The following is a 21,111-nucleotide window of genomic DNA, read 5'->3' as shown; positions in this document are numbered from 1 at the left end:
ACAGGACTATAAGAAGCGCCCTCAAAGACAGTCTAGACCTGCCCCTCAGCCTGGGTCCTTCAAGGGCAAACAGGAGGGGAAAAGGCAGTTTTGACGGGATGCCCGGGGCACCCTTCCAGTTCTCCTCAGGGAGCCAGCCTCAGTAAAGCGTCCCTTCTCCAATCGTTGTGTGCTTTCCTCCCAGAGTGATCACAGCTGACCTCGGACCGATGGGTCCTCAACACCATCTCCTGGGGCTACACCCTCCAGTTTACTTCCACTCCACCCAACCACCCTCCGCCCCCACCCTTCCTGGGGGACCCCTCTCATGAGGGTCTGCTTGAGCAGGAAGTGGGGTGGCTCCTGGACCTCGGAGCGGTGGAAGCAGTACCGGGGGAGCTCAAATGCAAGTGGTACTACTCCCGTTATTTCCTTATCCCGAAGGCCAAAGGGGAGCTCAGGCCCATCTTGGACCTGCGAGGTTTGAACCAGTACATACTGAAACTCAAGTTCTGCCTGGTCTCCTTGGCCTCCATCATCCCCTCCCTGGATCCCTGGAACTGCTTTGTTGCCCTCAATCTGCAAGACGTGTACTTCCGCATTCATATATTCAAGGGGCACAGACACTTCCTCTGTTTCATGGTGGGGCAGGAACACTACCAACTTATGGTCCTCCCATTTGGCCTGTCCACTGCCCCCAGGGTATTCACAAAATGTATGTTGGTGGTAGTGGCCTACCTCAGGCGCCAGGAAGTCCAGATCTTCCCCTATCTGGATGACTGGTTGGTCAAGGGCAGCTCTTGGTCGCAGGTGTGGGATCATGTGGTGCTCCTTCTATCCACATGCACCACTTTGGGCCTGTGGATAAACAACACCAAGTCCACATTGGTCCCGGTACAACACATAGTGTTTATTGGGGCGGTCCTGGACAGCTTGTCGGCCAGAGCCTCCCTCCCACTGGACAGGTTCAAGACCCTGAAGGGGCTCATCAACATGGTCACAAGGTTTCTGGTGACAACAGCCAGAACGTGCCTCCTGCTCCTGGGTCACATGTCGGCAAGCACATATGTGGTCCGTCACTCCAGACTCGGATGAGGCCACTCCAGGGATCTCTGGGGCACTCCCCTATGGGTACTGCTAGGGGAAAAACTTCTGGCACTGGTGCATGTGGCGAGCACACACACCTATTGTGGAATAGACACAAGCAACACATCTCAAAAAACACCAGTTACGGAAAAGGTAACTGTCTTTTATCCAGTCAGGCCTCAAGAAACCAACACTTGACCCTAAAGATCCTGTTTTAGAGCTGTCAGCCACATGGCTGTAGGATACCAGTTCCACAGAGTCTGCCCTGGGAACAGACACCCCCCAATTCTGGGACCCTAGAGGGAAGTACTTCCTCTCCAAAGACACTCTCACTATTCTGTACCATAGAATTGCAGAAATGTTGGGCTAGAAGGGACCTTGAGAAGTTATCATGTCTAGCCCCCTGTTCTGTGGCAGGACCAGGTAACCTGAACCATCCCTGAGTGGTGTTTGTTCAGCCTGTTTTTAAAAACCTCTAGTGATGGGGATTCCACAGCCTTCCTAGGAAACATATTCCAGATCTTAACTATCCTTCTAGCTAGAAAGTTTTTCCTAATATTAACCTATATCTTTCTTGCTACCTAAGAAGCCCATTACTACTTGCCCCACCTTCAGTGGACATGGAGAACAGTTGACCACTATCCTCTTTATACCAGCTCTTAATATATTTGAAGACTGTTATCTGGTTCCCGCTCAGTTTTCTTTTCTCAAGATTATACATGCCCAGTTTTTTTAACCTTTCCTCATCGGTCAGGTTTTCTAAACCATTTTATCATTTTTGTTGCTCCCCTCTGGACTCTCTCCAATTTGTTCACATCTTTCCTAAAGTATGGTGCCCAGAATTGGACACAGGACTCCAGCTGAGGCCTCACCAGTGCTGAGCACAGCAGGATAATTACCTTTTGTGTCTTTCACATGACACCCCTATTAATGCACGTCAGAATTATATTCACCTTTTTCACAGCTGTATCACATTGTTGACTCATATTCAGTTTGTGGTCACTATGATTCCCAGATTACTTTCAGCAGTACTATCGCCTAGCCAGTTATTCCCCATTTTCTAGTTTTGTATTTTATTTTTACTTCCAAAGTGAACTTTGCACTTACCTTTATTGAATTTCTTCTTCAATACTGATCAATTCTCCCAGTCCTTGCAACCCTTCTGACTTAGTGTCATCTTCAGATTTTAAAAGTGTACTCTCCACTCTTTTTTATCCAAATCATTAATGAAAATATTCAATAATACCGGACTCAGGAATGACCTCTGTGGGACTAGATATGCCGTCCCCTTTTGCAGAGAACCATTGATAACTACTCTTTGAGTACAGTCTTTCAACTAGTTGTGCACCAACCTTATAGTAATTCCATTTAGACCACATTTCCCTAGTTTACTTATAAGAATATCATGTGGAGATGTGTCAGAAGCCCTACTGACATTAAGATATATCACATCTGCTGTTTGCCCCCATCCACTAGATCAGTAAACCTGTCAAAGACGGAAATGAGGTTGGTTGGCATAATTTGTTCTTGGCAAATTCATGCTGACTATTCCTTATAATCTGTTATCCTCCAGATGCTGATGAATTGATGTAGATTGTTTAATAATTTGTTCCACGTGTCTTTCCAGATATTAAAATTAGGCTGACTGATATATAATTCCCTAGGTCCTCTTTGTTCCCCTTTCTCCAGTTTTCTGGGACCTTGCCTATCTTCTAGGAGTTCTCAGACATAATTTATAGTGGTTCCAAGATTTCCTTAAGTAACCTAGGATGAATTTAATCAGTCCCTGCTGACTTGAATATATTTAACTTGTTTAACTATTCTTTAAGCTATTTTTTCTCCTGCTTTGGCTTGTGTTCCTTCCTCCTTATTAATATTAATTGTGTTGAGTATCTGGTCACCATTAGCCTTTTTAGTGAAGACGGAAGCAAAACTGACATTAAACATATCAGCCTTTTTGCTGTCATCAGTTATAAGCTCTCCTTCCCCACTAAGTAGAAGACCTACACTTTCCTTCATCTTTCTCTTGCTTCTAATGCATTTATAGAACCTCTTCTAATAGCATTTTATGTCCCTTGTTAGGTATAACTCATTTTGTGCCTTAGCCTTTCTGATTTTGTTCCTACATGCTTGTGATGTTCCTTTGTACTCTTCCTTAGCAATTTGTCCATTCTTCTCCTTTTCGTAGGATTTCTTTTTGAATTGTAGGTCATTAAAGTGCTCCTGGGGGAGCCATATTGGCCTCTTACTATTCTTCCCATCTTTCCTTTGCATTGGTATAGTTTGCAGTTGTCCTTTAATATTGTCTTCATGAGAAACTTCCATCTCTGGATATAGGGCAGTGTATATATGTGTGGCTGGTGGGATTAGAGCCACAGCTCCAGCTCCTGTGGAGGGAACGTAGCTCAGTAGCAAGTGCTGTGGGTAGGGGAGGGGGTCTCCTCTCAAGATTGCATTTCCTTGCTGTGGTTGGAGTTTCAGGCTGGACAGTACAGAGATGACGGGGGTCTGGATTTGAACCAGGCAGGTTTCACACTTCCTATTAAGAGGGAGTTCCTGTAATAATGTGTTTGTGGCTGAGAGAAGTAAGTCTGGAAAGGGATTTACTGTAACTCTGAGTAACGTGTATTCATGTTTAATGGGTTATGGGCTGGCTGGGTTTATCTCCTGCTGCTGCAGACTCCCTCACCCCTCTCTCAAAAGAGGAATTGCATGGAGGAAATTTCATAACATCGAGTCCATAATTTCGAAGAGTGGCCTCTAGTTGTAGGTGCTCTGTTTTTGATACCTATCTTGAGACGTGTTGGACACTCAAAAATTGAGGCACCCCAAATCAATAGCTTCTTTTAAGAATGATAGCCTTAACCATTAAAATGCTGGTTAATCTCCAAGTGAACATCACCTTAGGGATTGGCCATTTTCTTAATGTTTGTGGGAGAGAGGAGTGCTGGAGAGGAGGGAGGGGTTGGTTCTTGGTGCTGGGAGACCAGGTAGATAGAGACTCTTGAGAAGAACAATCCTTTCTCTCACTACTCTCTGCACACCCTATATGACTCGTACTTTAGCCTGTCCTTCCTGACATAATTCAACTTTCCATGATGCTGACTTACTCCCTCAGGCTGGGATCCAGCCTGGGTTATATCAAAAGTTCAGGCAAGGAAGAACTGACATGGAACTGGCAATGTACAAGAGGAGAGAAGAAAGGCAGCAGGGAGGCAAGCAGGCAGAGTGAGTCTGGGATCACAGTAGAGGGGGTCTTTTAATATTGCTTGAAGGGGAGTGTGAGGGTGGGTGGTTTGGTGGGTGTTGCCTAGGGAAGGGGTCATGTTGGTTGAATGGAAGGGGTGAAATGCCTGCTGGGTGGTGTGAGAACAGGGGAGAGGAAATAAGGGAGTTCACTTATCTCTGCTCCCTCAGTAAAGTGCTGTAAAAACAAATATGTTCATATTTTGTGCTCTGGAGCAAAATCCCCAGTTATATTTTTGGCTTATACAATATTTGTCTTTCTTTCAAAGGTTGGTTTTTAAAAAAGCCTTAAGGAATAGTAATTAGTATTTAAATGTACTAGAATGATTTGCACCAAGATCCAGCTCTACTCTTGCCTGGCTTGGCGACCACAGAAAGGAAGCTTTTTGAGATCTCCTCTGTTGTAGCTGCTCCTGACCTTTTGTTTGTGACTCCCTACCTGACCAAGCTGCTGGCACTTCCCTGACTGCCGCTAAAATGTTAAATGAAATTCTCAAGAGGTGGAGGGGGGAAATGGATTGAGATGATCCCAAGCTAATGTTTGCTCTGCCACTTGAACCCAAACTTCTCCAGGCTGGAGGGGAAGGAGTGGTCAGATCATGGGTTTATAACTATACATCCAAATAGTCTTTATATTTAATTAATATGTACTATTTTTTTCCTGGGAACCTCCTTGGGGGTGAGGTATTTTCAGAACGCAGATAAAATAATTGATAGTGAAAACTTGCTGTAAACTCTTATTTCCTTCTCACACAGACCGATCCTTGGATGTAGCAGACAGGCAAACAGTAGCTTTAAGCTACCTTTGTGCTTCTCTGCGCTTAGGTCAGCTATGCACCAGTTGGTACTCCTCTGCTCTACTGTACAGTGGTTGCCAGTGTCCCCAGGGGACAGCCTGTTATGGTAACCAGGGATCACCAGCGTGCAGGGAAGCCCAGCCATGCCCCATTTCCTCTGACTTCATCCAATACACTGGCCCATGGGAGGAGCAGGAGGGACATAAGAGCTATTATTTGCTATCAGTGGGATTACTCATCTGTTTAAAATGAAGTATGTGTTTATGTGCTCTGCTGGTCAAGTCCAGAGCAGATAGAAACATGCAGGACTGAGCCTTAGATCTCCTCAAAGATTCTTAAATAAAATAAATATGAAGTTTCTAGACACAGCCATTTTAATCATTGTGGTGTTACCAGCAACAGTCAAAGAATTTTCTAAAATTTCTCCTAATCTTTTTGAAGACCCTGGTCTCAGAAACATCTTATTAAACCCCTTCAAATTTGCTCAACCCCCCAAAAATCCCTTTCTGACTACAGACCACAGATGAGGAATTTCAAGCAGAAAGGACACTGAGGAAATTAGAGGGATGTGATCAAAATTGGGTTTATATTAGCAAGCTAGTTAGAACTCCAGCTACCATAGGGAATGTCTATATCGAGTCCATAATAGTGACTTTCATAGCACTCCTGTAGAGCTAGGCATTAGCCCTCTGCTAACCTATATTGTGTCTCCATAGGCTCTTCTCTAGAACAGCTAATTACTTTTTGTTTATTAAATAAACCTAGATTTTACCTGATTTTATGGTTGAAGTTTTACATGCACAGACATCAGGCAATTCAAAGCTATGATTCCCGTGGCAAACACAATCAATTTAAAAATAACACTTCTGTCTGAAATTTGTTACCTGTCTCAGTTATAGTTTACACGTGAGATCACTAAAAGAGATTAGAAAAGTAATATTTCCCCCATTTGGTTTATGCAGAGCATTTAACAGCACTTTGTGAATGATTATTTTCACTGTTTTCCCTGTGCAGTCACTCAGTTCATGTGAGTCTTTACACTGCAACTGGGGTAATATCTTTTAAATGTAGGAAAATACTATAGTAAAACCAGGAAATTTTGCAGTGGGACTTGCAGAGAGGCAGGTGTAATGCCCAAAACTACTTTTAACTTTGTGTTAATTGACTAGAGGGGAGACGTTCAAGGCACAAATGGCAGGTAGGCCCCTAGTCCAAATGGAAGTTAGGCGTCTATATCCCATTGACTTTCAGTTGGAATTAGGTGCCTAACCGCCATTTGTGCCTTTGAAAATCTCCCCCTCTATTCCAGTTGATGGTGTCTCTGTAACTTGGTTCCACTGTACAGGGCCAAATCCTAGTCCCATCAGTGTGAGGAGGTGACTCAGGTAGCCATGAGGAGGTAGGCATGGAGGCACTTCCAGTTCTTAACCAGGATGAAGGAGGACAATTGAGCTGAGACGTGTCTTATTTCCTTCTGAGAAAGAAGAGGGAAAGGGGGGAGCTTTTGTTGGGGAGCAGAAGTCCTCTAGAGGTTAAATTGTTTTGTCATGAAATGTGTATTTTTGAGATTCTTTTAGTTGCTTTCACAGTGTGTGTCTTTGCCCTACAGCAAGAGGATTGGCGTGTCCTGTAATACAAGGGAATAGAGAGACTAATAAAGTTTGGCCTGTGGCCACACAAAAGATACCTTTGAACTTGTGCTGAATAGTTTTGTGGAATATTTGGTGCATGCAGAGGGGAAGCTCCAGGAGTTCTTATAGTGCAAATTGCTCTTATTGTCCTACAGTTCTTAATTCTGCCCCATTTCCCACCTGGGCAATCTTTCAGTTAAATTGATAGAGAAACACATTGTCAGGCCACAGCAGAGAACACAGAATAAAATCCTTGAGTAAGAGTGCTTCATGGACTCTTGTGGGGACAGATTTTGAAGTGCTCAGAACATAATCCTTTCCATTGTGATATTATGGCCAGATTTTCAAAAGACCCACTTATTTCTGGCATCTAAACAAGAGCTAATCGCTTCTGAAAACCTGGCCCTCATTGGACAGCAAAATGAAACTCATGGTGGTAACTGTAATATCACATCAACAAATTGATTAATAGGTGATGGTATGTGCATATTCAGCATGTAACAGTATGTAATGTTCTAACATGCATTAAGTAACAGTGGTCTTAATTCTGCTTCTTTGGGTATGCCTGTTTTTAAACCCTGTGCTATATGGTATTGCATGTAGCAACAGTTCATTTCTTCCTTCAGTCCAAACAGATTACTGTTAAGTCAATGAGTCACTTGCAGTCATTTCCCCATGTGTACAGCATTTTATTTTCTAATGAACCATATAGAACTCCTGGGGGAATTCTACACCACTGTGCCTTGCAGAATTTTGCTGAAATTATCATGCGCGCAGAATTTACTTTCTCCCACAGAAATGGGCTGCAGTGCTGTTGGCGGGGAGGGACCTAAAGGGTTCCTGGCAGCTGTAATTCCCAGCATTCCCTGAGAGAAAGAGATGGCAGCATGCAGGAAACTCCATACAAGCCTGGGACCAAGCATCAGGCTGTTTCCCCCTCAGGATCCCTGGGCTTTGAGGGGGAGAGTGGGGAGTGTCTGGGCTGGGGAGACCATGGCTGGGCTCTGGGAGAGAGACGAGGTGTGTGTCTGGGCTCTGGGGAGTAAGGGGTGTGGGTATCTTGGCCGGAGAGATCCACGACTGGGCGTGGAGGGGCACGGTGGCTGGGCTTGAAGGTGGAGGGGAGTGTTGTGGGTGTCTGTCCCCTCCAGCTGGGCTCTGGGTGGGGGGAAGGGAGCAGAGAAACAGGAACTGGGTTGTCACAGGGGTTTCTTTAACTCTCAAGTTTTGGGGGAATTTTTGTGTGTGTCTGTATTGTTACAGACATACTTGCTGACAGGTATTTTGAAATAAATTATCAAAATAATTGAAACTGGTGTGATTATGTAGTGTTATTTTGACAAATAAAATGTGCATAATTTTAAAATATTGTGCACAGAATTTTTATTTTTTTGGTGCAGAATGCCCCCAGGAGTAATATGGTTTGGAATAATGTAAACTATAATTTTTCTAAGCCTACTTGGCATGTTTGATTAGTTATTACAGTCTGGTTTTCCACGCAAATTTCTGTATTTAAAACTACACTGGAAAATACTACTAGAAAATACTATATTGTACTAGAAAATATTATATTGAGAGTAAACCTGCATTGGTGGGGGACAGAACAGCTGATCTAATGGGACTTTTAGCTCTCTAATTTCTGATATTTTGTAAGCCCATGCTGCAGAACCGTAGAACTGAAGTCTGCAAAATCTGGTGTGAATCTCTGTTGCAATATACTGTCTATGGACCAAGGGATCACTAGCAAGATTTTAGCCAGTTCCTAAAGAGAACTAAATGAGATGTACATGGCATGGCACTTTTGGTTTCATGAGCTACTTTTTGCAATTAGCATTTAATTTTAGGTTAATAATTGCAAATGATTATGGAAAAAAATATTTATATTGGCTCTCATGGGTCCCAACCAAACATCTGGGGCTGAACAACCTTGAACGCCAGGGGTTGTTTAAAATCCAAGCCCAGATCTGGAATTTTCAGATGGCCACTATCTTTATAATGGGACAGACCAGTTCCTCAGATATAATCGCACCTAGACTTTGGAGTGTTGCAAATGTAGATCTGAATTTTGCAGTGTGAATTCTTTTTGTCTCTTGTTTAAATTGCTGTGAGCATTAATTGCCCCATCTGAAAATAACCCCCATATTTGGACTTTATCGGGGACCAGATCAGAAGAATAGGTAGAAACCAGAAAGTGACAAAGTTAATGAGAAAACAGAAGGAATCAGTCAAGCATCTGTGCATCAGATCAGCTAATTTAAGTCTTCTCAAGGTAGCAATGTTAACTTACACATTAATGAAAGCCAGCAGAATAATTTGTAATTAATTTATTCAATGAGTTTTCCCACTTTTTCTCCTCATAAATTGTCTACTAACAGACTGTAATTTTCTTAAAGGTCATTGTTATTCAAAATAATTTGTTGAATAGATTCTGTGCATAATTCTTGATCTGTAACTCATTTGTGAGACATTTATTTTGAAAATTTGATTGGAGTTTGATTCATCACCTAAATCACATTATACATTTCTGGTCCTTAATTGGATGAGGGCAACTATTAGAAACAGGTTTCGAGGAATTACTTTGATTTATTGACTGACTGAATATGAACTTTTCACAAATATTTTACAATATTTTGCTTAAAGTTCACTGCATGTGCTGCTCACTAGAATATTTGCAGAAAGCAAACAACAAAAGACTCATCAATGATGACTAAATGTATGTGCCCAGCTCTCAGGTTAACCCTGAACTAAACTTTTACTTTGCCTGATTTCTGCCTAACACTGTATCTGTCATAGAACATTTTAAATGCAGCAAAAATATTCCCACAGTTTGGACAGGGATTTGCTCTCTGGTCATATGCAGAAAGAGGAAAAGTAGACCCCGTAGCATACTTGCTTCCAAAACAGACTGCACTCATACTCAACACCATCCTATACAGAAGTGCAGAGGGTTGAGGGTGCCTCTGAAGAGCAGAATAATGAATCACTCTGCATCTAAACAATGCTCCTCTGCTCAAAATGGAGACTTTCAAACATTGTCTGTAATGCCAAAGCATCAGAAATGGATCCTTTATCATCTTCTGTAATTTACACATACTTGAGTTTTGGTGCTCAGGAGATGACTGCATGAGATACACAGTTGCACACGTAGGATCAGAAATGATTTCTTGGCTTGAAATTAGAAATTTAACAGCCACAAAGTTATAATTTATTACCTCAATCCTGAGAGGTTCTGAGTACCTCCTTCAAGATACTGTGCGTACCCTCAACTTCCACGGAATATGCTAAACACCTTGCAGGATCAGATCCTTTTAACACTGACACTGTATATTCCTCTTCTGGTATTTTCAGAGGATGCTTATGTCACCTCTTACCCTGTGTGTTTGATCCTTTTCTCCTTCGTACAGTTGACAAGAATGTGAGCATTTTCTTTCTGAGGAAGAAGGATTAATAATTATTTTGTTTTTTGTTCCTGCAGGCAAGTGAAAACCGGCGGCTCTTAAACGCTCTGAAAATCTTGTTGGACGACTTCCGTTCTGAGCTCCGGGATGATGAACGAGAGCGACATGGGCTTCAGCAACAGTATGCCACAGACAAGGCAGCTTGGGAGGTGGAATGGACTGAGCTGAAGTGTCGTCTGGAGCAGGTACTGTACCCAAGATCAGTGCCAAAAGACATGTGAATTTTTATTTAAAGGCCTTATTCCCAAGCTGGTTTGGAGCTAATTAAAGTAATTGATGAGAATTGGTTTTAATCACTTGCTGGAATAAGAAGTCCATGCAAGTCATATAAGGGATCCTATTTATTTATTTTAGGCCAGTTTCCTGCAGCCTACCTCACCTGAGTAGTGCCTTAATCCATGAGTAGCCCCATTGACTTCAGTTACATCGGGGTGACTATTAATGGAGTAAGCTACTATTCAGTGTGATCAAGGGTAGAGGAATCTGGCCCTTTATTTTATTATAAGAATGGGTTGCTAATTGCTCAGCAAAAGGGACGAAATGTATGGGTGTCTGTATCTGATCGGTGTATGGATAAGAAAACGTTTCTTGATATTCTGGTGTTTTCCTGATAATGCCTCATTCACTCAAATAACTAGGCCATGAAGCTAGGTCAGTGCCTCAGAATGGAACATCAATAACTGCTCTACTGGATGCTTTTTAAAAAGAAAACAGTCCATTAATAATAAACCATCAGATCAGTACGTTAATGTTTAAACCAGCAAGTCAGAGTCACAGGATGATGCTGTTGAGTCCCGTTGAAGGAAATGCTTTGTCTGCCTGTTGTTGTAGGCTATTATTAGAATCATATATATCAATTCATGGGCCTGGTGCTGCAGTGCTATGTACTGCTGATCACAGGAGATGCTCTGCTTCCTGTGGTGGTATAAAAAAAGCTAGCCGAAAACCACTAGGATTCATTTCTGAATCTGATGGACTAAAGTATTAGTGTGTGGCATTGAAGAGGCAAAATTGAGTGTTTAGTACCTGTCAGAAAGATTTGTAGCTTTGTATCATCTGTAGAAGGATGTTTAGCTTTAAATCATCCGTAGAAAGCAGATACAATACAAAATATTCACTAAACAGATGACATATTTTAGAGGATTTACTGTACATGAGAGCACTGTCAAGAGACTGAATCCGACTCACAGCATTCAGACCTGAACACTTCTTTCCCAGTTTGTGTGCTAGAGGCTTTTCTCTCAGAGTACAAGAGTAGATTTTATTTATATGTAGTGGAATTGAAATCACTTTTCTAATCAAATGCTTATAACTGCACACAAATATTCTGATAATTGATTGTTTAAAAAAAACACCCTTGATGGCAATTTTTCTTAAATTAACCTTTAAATGAGAGTAAAGAACAAAACATAAGAAAAGAGGAAAACTGCAGTTGTTAGCATGGACTTTGTGTGTGTTCATGTTTTTGTGGATGTGTACATTTGCTATTCAGATAGAAAAATAGTCAGCACCATGATTGGCATAAGTGGGTGGAGGAGTGTTGCTCACTACATACTGGCAGGAAAAAATAGATTTCAGTATTTAGCACCCTCCAAACTAATGGTTATATCAGGCTCAGTAATATCCCTTTAGCTATCTTTATCATTGTGAGTCTTGCCCACATGATCAGGGTTTAGCTGATCGCCATATTTGAGGTTGGGAAGGAATTTTCCTCTACGGCAGATTGGCAGAGGCCCTGGAGGTTTTTCGCCTTCCTCTGCAGCATGGGGCACGGATCACTTGCTGGAGGATTCTCTGCAGCTTGAGGTCTTCAAACCACAATTTGAGGACCTCAATAACTCAGACACAGGTTAGGGGTTTGTTACAGGAGTTGGGTGGGTGAGATTCTGTGGCCTGCATTGTGCAGGAAGTCAGACTAGATAATCATAATGGTCACTTCTGACCTCAAAGTCTATGATTCTATGATTGTGTGATCCTACCAGCAATATTTCCTGTTATGTAGCAGTTGTTGGGTGGTGGTTAGTTCTTCCCCCTCCACCCCACAATGCCTGCACTCCCCAAAATCAATGCAAAAAATAAAACTGATCAGCATGTAACACATGGATATTGGTAAGACATGACCTCCGAGTGATATCTGCACGTCATGATAAAGACAAGCCCACTAATGAAATATCAATAAAGAAACCACATAAATCATCAGAATGTCAATTATGATAGTCCCAACAATCATCCCACTGCAATATAACACATGTACTCACAACCACAAGGAAGACAGAAATAACAAAACATAACGCTAGCAGTTCAAAAACCAGAACATTCTATGTAGGTTCATTCTCAAAATCAGTGGGAGAGGAACTGGTGAATGACTTATGCAATGACAGCTTTGAGTAGTTGCAGTAACATCATTACATATTCTATGAAAACGTGAAATAATAAAAACTTTAATCAATCAACTAGGTCAGTCATGTCAATCATGGTGCATCCTACCATGTCATGGTGATGGGAGGCACCATCTTACCTGTTATAAAGAGTAGGGGTTACGATAAGGGGGAATGAAGAGTGCAGCTCCCCCTCCTCTGGTAAAAGTAGAGGAAGAGCTTCTCCTTCTCTTCCTGGCTAGGGTTCACACTAAGGGTACTTCTACACTAGAGCTAGAGGTGTAATTCCCAGTTCAGGCAGACAAACCTGTGCTAGCTCTGATCAAGCTAGAGCACTAAAAATAACAGTGTAGCTGCAGTACCATGAGTTGCAGGACAGGCTAGTCCACCCACCCCATGTACAATCCTGTCTGAAACCCTAGGTACAGACTCAGGATAGCTAGCTGATCCCACTGCCTGTGCAGCCACTGTTATTTTTAGTTTCCTAGCTCCATCAGACCTAGTGCAGGTATGTTTACCCAAGCTGAGAATTATTGCTCCAGCATAGACATACCCTAGTAAGTGCTCCTCTCTTCCTGGGCAGATGTAGTAAGATCTGTTCCTCCGGTGACAATCTTCTTTAACGAGTGAATAAGGGAACTATGCAGACACACAACAATGAGTAAAAGAATCAGTGCCTTCCTGGTTTCTCTTGCTCTCCTGACTCCTGTAGTTTACCTGTGAAGCAGTAAGTAAGATTAGAAAGAGTATTTTCCTTGAGATGTTCACCTGTTAATTTATGGTTACTGAAGCAAGTTTGAAGTTTTGATGGCTGAGGATCCCTTTGTAGGGATGGGGGAAGAAAACTCTCCTGATAGAAAAGCACTGCAACCAGCCATGATAATATACCTGCTACCTTGGAGTACAACAGGAAGATTTAATAGAATGCACATTAAAAATGAAAGCCTTGACCTGCAGGATTGTGAGTGTATCTTACTTTTCAGGAAGGCCCCTGAGCTTTGGTTTTAAGATAATAAAAGAGAATGATGGACCTTAAGATGGGCCAACCAAAGATCTTGCTTTTCTGGGCATTTAGAAGAGCTTGGAGTTTGGGAGATATCAGTATAAGAGCCAAACCCTGCTTTGTGTTGCACAGATGCACTTGGGGCAGAGAAGCTGCAGGACAACTCTTCCTCCTTCAAGTTCATTTCTGCAGCGTGGGAAGACGACCTGTGCTCTTTTGGTGCTCCACAACCAAGGACTTGTGGTCTGGTAGCTTTCGAGGTGTTGTCTGGTCACCAGCTTCCCTGCTCATAATCTGAAGTCTATTGTAGACTGTACAGGAGTTTCATGACACTTCCTTTTTAGAGCACATCCCTCTCTCCCACTGAGCTATCCTACCTTTCACAGGCAAGATGGCATAGGGACCTCCCATTTGTTCAGCTCCAGACCAGTCCGCCATGCCTTTTTTTGTTTATCCAAGGTGAAGATTTTGCTCTAAGATATATAGGCAACAAGTGTTACGAGGAGCATGAGATAGAGAGAGAATGTATCTTGCCAAGGTTTGCTTTTTGTCCTGTGATTTCCTAAACATAAGAATAAATTTACTTACAAAGGATGATGATGCAAATGCCACACATTACAAGAAGATTGCAAAAGCAAGGGGCTTGTTTTTTAGCACGCATTTGATGTTTGAGTGCTGCAGGACATCTTGAGAATTAGTACTGGTCTCTGGCAAGTCTCCACAACATAACACGCTAGCCACAGCTATTGCATGTTGTGACATTGTTCCCCCAGGTTCTAACGAAGTTGTAGGGTTGAGATTGCACTCTGGCAGCCAGCACCTAGGACTTCTGTTGTAGGATGGAAAATCTGAAGAGGTGTTAATGTCCCTTGAAGGGGACCTCTAAATATTTCAAAACTCTGTCCTAAATGACCCATTATTAGGCTAAGAACATAAGAACAGCCATATTGGGTCAGACCAAAGGTCCATGTAGCCCAGTATCCTGTCTACCGACAGTGGCCAATGCCCGGTGCCCCAAAGGGAGTGAACCTAACAGGTAATGATCAAGTGATCTCTCTCCTGCCATCCATCTCCACCCTCTGACAAACAGAGTCTAGGGACACCATAAGAGATAAAGAAACCACATAAAAGTTAATTCAGCTGACTCTTTAGGTTCCCTGGATGTATTGGCTGATCCAGGCTTTGCGTAAAACCCTAACATGCATAATTCTGTGGTGTGACAGCTACCAAGTAAACGCAGCAGGAGCTAACAGCTAGCCCGTAGTCTTCCCGGGGAGATCAAACAATAGTAAAAACAATCCTCCACCCCAGCCTCACGCCACCCCTGCACCCAGAAAAATCCCATTACACGCAATGTCATATCCAGCACTAAAATGACTTGGCTGACCCTTAGTGGGCTGGCTGCAGTGGTAGCTGTGACTCCTCAATCTGCTGTCTGCTGTGGCACAAAGTGGAACTGGAGCCATTTGAACACACATTTGAGAGTTGTAATAAAAAAATAAACTTTTTCTTTGTTTCTTATTTACATTATGAGCTTGGAAATTGGCAACATTTGCTACATCTTTCTCAGTTAATGAAGTGAGAACATTTTTGAGCTAAATTTTGGAAATCCTTTCTGGGTATGCACCAGGATGTGGGGGGGAAGGAAGAGAACAAACTTGGCTACTCTTGAAGCCTTATGTCCACCTGAGTGGCTAAACTACACTGGAGTATATGGCCAGTGATGCCTGTCTAAGTTATAATGCCATTCAGCGCTCCCCCAGGAGCAGGGTAGCTCTGCGCCACGCAAGACTGGACAATGCCTAATCTGCATGATTGAGTATTATGTTTGCAGCTCACCTTTAGCTATCACTAGATATCAGGGATGAGCGAGGAGCTTATTCAAGGAAGACAAAAACCTGAAGAGAGAGAGAAATATAAACAGTCAACTGAGGGGCACAAGACCATGCCTATAAATCTTTATTTCGGGTATAAAGGGGAATGGAACATCTTGCCATCAGAATGATTATAGGGAGAGGGGTAGCTGTATTTCTAATGGGCCTGTTGCTCTGTTACCTTGATGATGATAAGGAATCAGAACCTTTTGAGTCTGACACATTTGTGCTAAAATGAATTTAATGCATAGCACATTTTCACTTTAGATGTTTTCTGTAGTTAGTTATTTAGGATGGGATTTGTAAAAGTGCTCCCCATCTTTCCTATCTAGTAACTTATACAGTTCTTGTTGCAGTGGAATCTCAGCTCCTCAGAATCATTAATGGATTTTATCCTCCCAACAATCCTGTGTTCGGTAGATATTATCCTTATTTTAGAGACAGGAAGTTGAGGCACCAGGTATATGATGTGACTTGCCTAAGGTCACCTAGGAATTCTATGGCAGAGTTGCATATTCATCCCAGATCTCCTGAGTTCAATTTCAGTACCCTATTTGCCAGCTGGATCATCCTAACTTTCAGGGTATGTCTAAGCTGGAAATTTCCAGCTTAGGAGACATAGCTGCACTATCTCCTGTTGAGCTAGCATGCTAAAAATAGACATGTACCTGTGGTCTCGAATGGGATCATACTCAGGGCAGCTAGCCCATTCCATCACTTGCACTGCCATAGCTATGAGTCTATATTTAGCATAATAGCTCAATCAGAGAAAGCACAGGTATGTCTCTTTGAGCTGAGAATTACACTTTTCAGCTCCAGTGTAAACGTACCCTAACTCTGCCTAACTCTAGTCCCATTCAAGTCAAGGGAAGTTTTATCATTGACCATTGAGAGCAGAGTTAGACAAATGCTGAGGGCTTTTGAAATTCCAGCTTTATTGTTTTAGTCTCTGTTTTTAGGAACCCCCTCTTAGAAGTCTGACATTTCTACCTGTTTGTTTTCATGTTTTTATTTGGCAAATATTACTTTTTCTCCTATGTTGAAGAGAGCTGAACCTGGCACCTATGTTTCTGGTTGTTCATCAACAACTTCAGCTTATTGAGACAAATTCTGCCAGTGTGATCCCTGTGTAGTCAGACATCACTTCAGTAGGCTTTCACAGGTATAAATGGGTGTAAAAAAAGGCCCATTGTATGTAAGATCCCGATACATCTGTGTCTGGGCACAGTATCATCAGATGTTGTCAGCACAGAGCTAGAAGTAATACAAGACTTTTTAGCTAGCGGCTGCAGAGACAGCCTAGGCAGTGGGACACATTGTTATTGTGGACATTGCTAAGATTAGCTATTCGTGTGTTTGTTTTTTAAATAAGAGGATCATAGAAGTGAGAGGTAGAAGAGATCGATTAGGTCTATTTGTCACTCCCAGTTCCCAAAGCAGGATTGTTCCTGTAGGATTTTTCCTACAGTTTTCAATTACTCAAGGGATGCGGTTTCCACCATTCCCTTTGGGAGACTGTTTCATAGTCTTTAGGTATCACTGTTGGACAACTTACCCTGAGATTCAGCATGAATTTCCAGTTGCTCAGACAGGTATTTCGAACTGGACATATTTCCCAGGAATAACCGTTTTAAAGTGTTGTTGTCTTCTTTCGCAGAAGGGGCGCTTTTCCTGACAGATAGGCCTCCTGTGTGTATTCAGAGTAATTGCTTTTTGCTTTAGAGATAAAAAATGAGTTTTTACTACTTTTTACTCCTGTTTGCTTGTAGATCCAAGGGTGAAGTGGTTGATTCAATTCTGGTTCACACACCATAGACAGAGTTGTTAATGAAGCTTCAGTTTCAGGGCCAAATTTGTCTCTTCCTTACATGTATACAAACCCAACAGAACACAGTGGGCCAGATCCTCTGGTCCAGCTAAGCTGTCTTCAGCACAAACTGAAGGAGAGCAGGGGGAGGTAGTGTTAGGTAACTTTTAGTGGGGCAGACTGAAAGTAAGACCTCAGTCCCAGTTTAAAGGCTGCTCAAGGGATCACTCCAAATGCCAGAGATTACTGAGGCTTGGGGATGCCTAAGCTACACCCTTTTGTCCTGATGCTTTCTCCTTCACCAGGAGCCATGAATAAGGGTGGGATAAGAGCCTCTGTGTGCTACCTGAAGATTACTCTGTACGGAGGGACTCCCAGGGGACAAATCCACTGGGTTTAAGGCTGCTTTGCACTGATGGAGCCATGCAAAGCAGCCCAAGCATAGCTGAGGACCGGCCCATTGTGCTTCCACAGGTATTGTGATGAAGTCAGAATTAGGCCCTGTATTATCTTTATTGCTGGTGATATGCACAAGCCAGAAAGAGCCAGTGTGACTCTCAGATCCCAGGATGGGTTTGCAGAACTGGCATTTAGGAAAATTACCTTTTTATTGGTAAACCGAACAGACTGGATCTGGAAACTGTTAACATTAAAAACAAGGAGTCCTCATAGTGCCATTATTTTCATTACTTTTCCTGAGCAAAACTGCATCTTAAGGTTAGTGCTACTTTGGGTGTGAAAACATTAACAGTACCACTTTATAATTACATTCTTTATCTAGCACAAGTTTTACCTGGGAAATGGGAATAACTAACAGCTTCTCATTTGACTGGCAGCTGGAAGGGAAGAATGAAAAAGCCCAGGGGGAAACTGTCCTGACCACTGATTCAAAGGGAGCTTTTAAGAGGGAGAGAGAGGAGCACAAGAAATTACTGGCTGACAGTCACAGCTTCGTGATGGACCTACGATGGCAACTCCAGCACAATGAGAGGAATTGGAACAGGGAAAAGATGGAGCTTCAGGATAGATTGGACAGAGACCGGCGAGAGTGGGAGCGACAGAAGAAGGAATTGCTGAGGAGGATGGAACAGGTAAGAGGGCATTGGCGGATCAGGTGACTAGCTGAATATGCTAATTGTTACATATTATCCCAATTCAGATCACGGTCAAGAAATTTTATTAAGAAACTGCACAGGAATAAGTTGGTTTTTTTGCCACATTGGTGTTTCTCATAATATGCAATAATAAAAATACAGTAGGGGGATGGAGAGAGGGACAGGAAGGGAAACACAGTATCTTGCGTGGATTATTAGCATCTGAGAAAGCAGTTCCAAGTTAATGATCATTTCCTTCCTCGTTCCATTTACCAAACACATGCACAATCACATTGATTGTCTCCATCTGAAATCTTTTATGCATCTTTTTTTCTTGCTGAGAATCTAAATCGGACAGTTAGGGTTAGTCAAGGGGGTTGCCATTGTCCGGTTTTCAGCTTGTGTGTCCAGGTGCCACTTGACGAGCCCTGATGTCTGGCTTTTGTGATCTGGGGAGGAAGGGGCAGAGCAGGTGCATGGTCTGGCGGTACAGTTACCAGCCATTAGAAAGGTGGCAACCGTATGTTAATCAAGGTTTGGCAGATCTTTCCCTGCCCAGAAAGTCTGACCATCCATAAATTCACCACCAAAGATGCAGCAGCTATGACAGTTCAGTCTCGATTTGAATTATTCTCTCTAGTAAAGTAATGCACGTGATGATGCTGAAGAAGCAAGTCTGATAACAGCTAAGTAGCTACACAAAGGCCAAATATTCAAATGCTACTTCTGATACTGCTTATACACAGATTTTGCCCATCCCATTTCTGTTGCACATTTGGCAATTGTACATCTAACTACTTAGTTTTCATGCCCAAATGCTCAGGAGACTCACTGATTTGAACAGTTGACATCAAGTAGACACAATGGCATTATTATTTGTCTGGAAAAGACACACAGACAAACTCACTCTTGCAAGTTGAATAGGAAAAAGGTAAAACACAGTTTTTGGTTGACCGTTGTTACAATCAAAATTATGCATCAGAAGAACAGAAAACGATTGAAATTCTGCATTTGCATTTTACTGGTTACTTTCTGTCCATGGGACATCGAAAGCTGCATTGCACCAGATTAGTGTGTGCTCTTTAAGCGGCAGTTACGCTTGGGTGATATACAAATTAGCTTTTCATGTTAAATTGGTGAAAGTCTGGTGTTCTTCATAACCAGTTTATGAAAGGGGTACATTTTCTCTATTGCACTCTCCCACCTTAGGTGCTTCAGTGAGGAGTTAAAGACGACCCACTAGGCAATACATATTGTGGGTTAAAGAGTACTCTTAATTTATTCCAGGGTGTTTGAATGCAGAGAATTCAGGAAAAATCCAACACTATTGATAATTCTTGAAACCATCACTACATGTGGGAGAAGACAGGGCTTGCAAATGGGGCTATCTGGGCCAGAAGAAAGGAGGGCAGACATAAAGAGCTGTGCGGACAGAGGAAAAAGATTGAAACTGATTCAACCTCTCTCATTTATAATAATAATAAATAACATTCTGCATTTCTTTATCATCTTGTAGCCTAGGATCTTTGAAAGTGCTTTGCAAACATTAATTAATTAGGCTGCACAACACTCTGTAATTTAGGTAAATATTATGTCTGTTTTTCAGATGTGGCAACTAAGGCACAGGACCTACTACTCCTGTGGCAGAATTGTTAATAGAAACCCCTTAACTCTCAGTTTTGTGGGATGATATAACAGCTTAATCTTTCTCTGGCTTGACTGGACTGATGCTCTCCCATGGTGTCTAGAATGGCATTCACCTCTGATCTCCTCCCAAGGTTCCCAAACAAAACAGGAAGTTCATAGCTGTAAGAAAGTTTCCCTGTGTGTTAAAGGAACATGGGTGCAAACATTTGTTTACAGATGCTTCAGGACCTGTTTGGGTGTTTAGCATGCTGTCCCTGTGAAATTCGTTTTGTTTTGTTTTGTTTTGTCCGCAATATCGCCCTTGTGTCTTTTCAATACTCTGGGGGAATTTAACATGATTAGAAGCTGAAAATTAGGGGGAAAATTATTTTTAATGTTTCCTAGCCTTTAATTTTCTTTAAACCAGATGGAATCTATCTGTATCATCTTGAGTAGACTACTTACTAGCTCTCAACTCACTCTGGAACTGGTTCCTTTTGTTCTTGTTCAGAAACCGAGTGAGAATTCGTTGTATATGTTGTGCAATAAAGTGTTTGTTTGCAGTATCACTGATAGATTCCAGTTTCAGTCTCAAATCACTACAGAGGAACAGTAATATATTTTTCATTACTGTATAGAAAGAGTGTCAGTTTTCCAACCAGTGCTCTGGATTTGTGTTCTCAAATCCTTTCAATTATTAATTCTTAAAACTTGGGCATTTTTCAGACAGCCATAAATGCATAAGTGAATACTTAAGTAGATCTATATACAACACATAGCCAGCCTCCAAAGAACTAACTGAGTTTATATGCATAATTTCTAGACTTCCATTTTTAAAATGTGACCTGGAATGGTAATCTGGATTCAGTTTCTCGACAGATTTTCCTATATTGTGCATTATTACAACAATGCTTTAAATGCATCTGCGTAAGAAATGTAGGCCTAATCCAAAATCCACTGTAGTAAATGGAAAGTCCTTATAGCATTTTCATTTACTCTAACACCAATATTTGTGAAATTACTTGAGCAGTCACATGAACTATATGTTTTAGATCTGTGTGATTTGCTAAGGAAACTGTATAAGTTGCTCTCAGATCTGCTTGGACATGAAATTTGTCTTTCATCCAAAAGA

General features: G+C 42.0%; 1 protein-coding gene across 5 annotated transcripts in view; it reads left to right on the top strand.

Moving 5' to 3' along the window:
• MTCL1 (microtubule crosslinking factor 1) overlaps positions 1 to 21,111 on the top strand; it is a 205,281-nt gene that overhangs the window by 157,708 nt on the left and 26,462 nt on the right. For all 5 annotated transcript variants that reach the window (XM_030552782.1, XM_030552780.1, XM_030552779.1 and 2 more), the window contains 2 exons: positions 10,215 to 10,382; positions 18,096 to 18,350. In XM_030552782.1, coding sequence (XP_030408642.1) covers positions 10,215 to 10,382; positions 18,096 to 18,350 — 423 coding nt within the window. The remainder of the gene's footprint in view (positions 1 to 10,214; positions 10,383 to 18,095; positions 18,351 to 21,111) is intronic.

This window comes from Gopherus evgoodei, chromosome 2, assembly GCF_007399415.2.
Source record: "Gopherus evgoodei ecotype Sinaloan lineage chromosome 2, rGopEvg1_v1.p, whole genome shotgun sequence".
Classification (NCBI taxonomy): Eukaryota; Metazoa; Chordata; order Testudines; family Testudinidae; genus Gopherus; species Gopherus evgoodei.
Note: the sequence above shows the minus strand (reverse complement) of the source record. Positions and strands in the feature narration are given on the sequence as shown.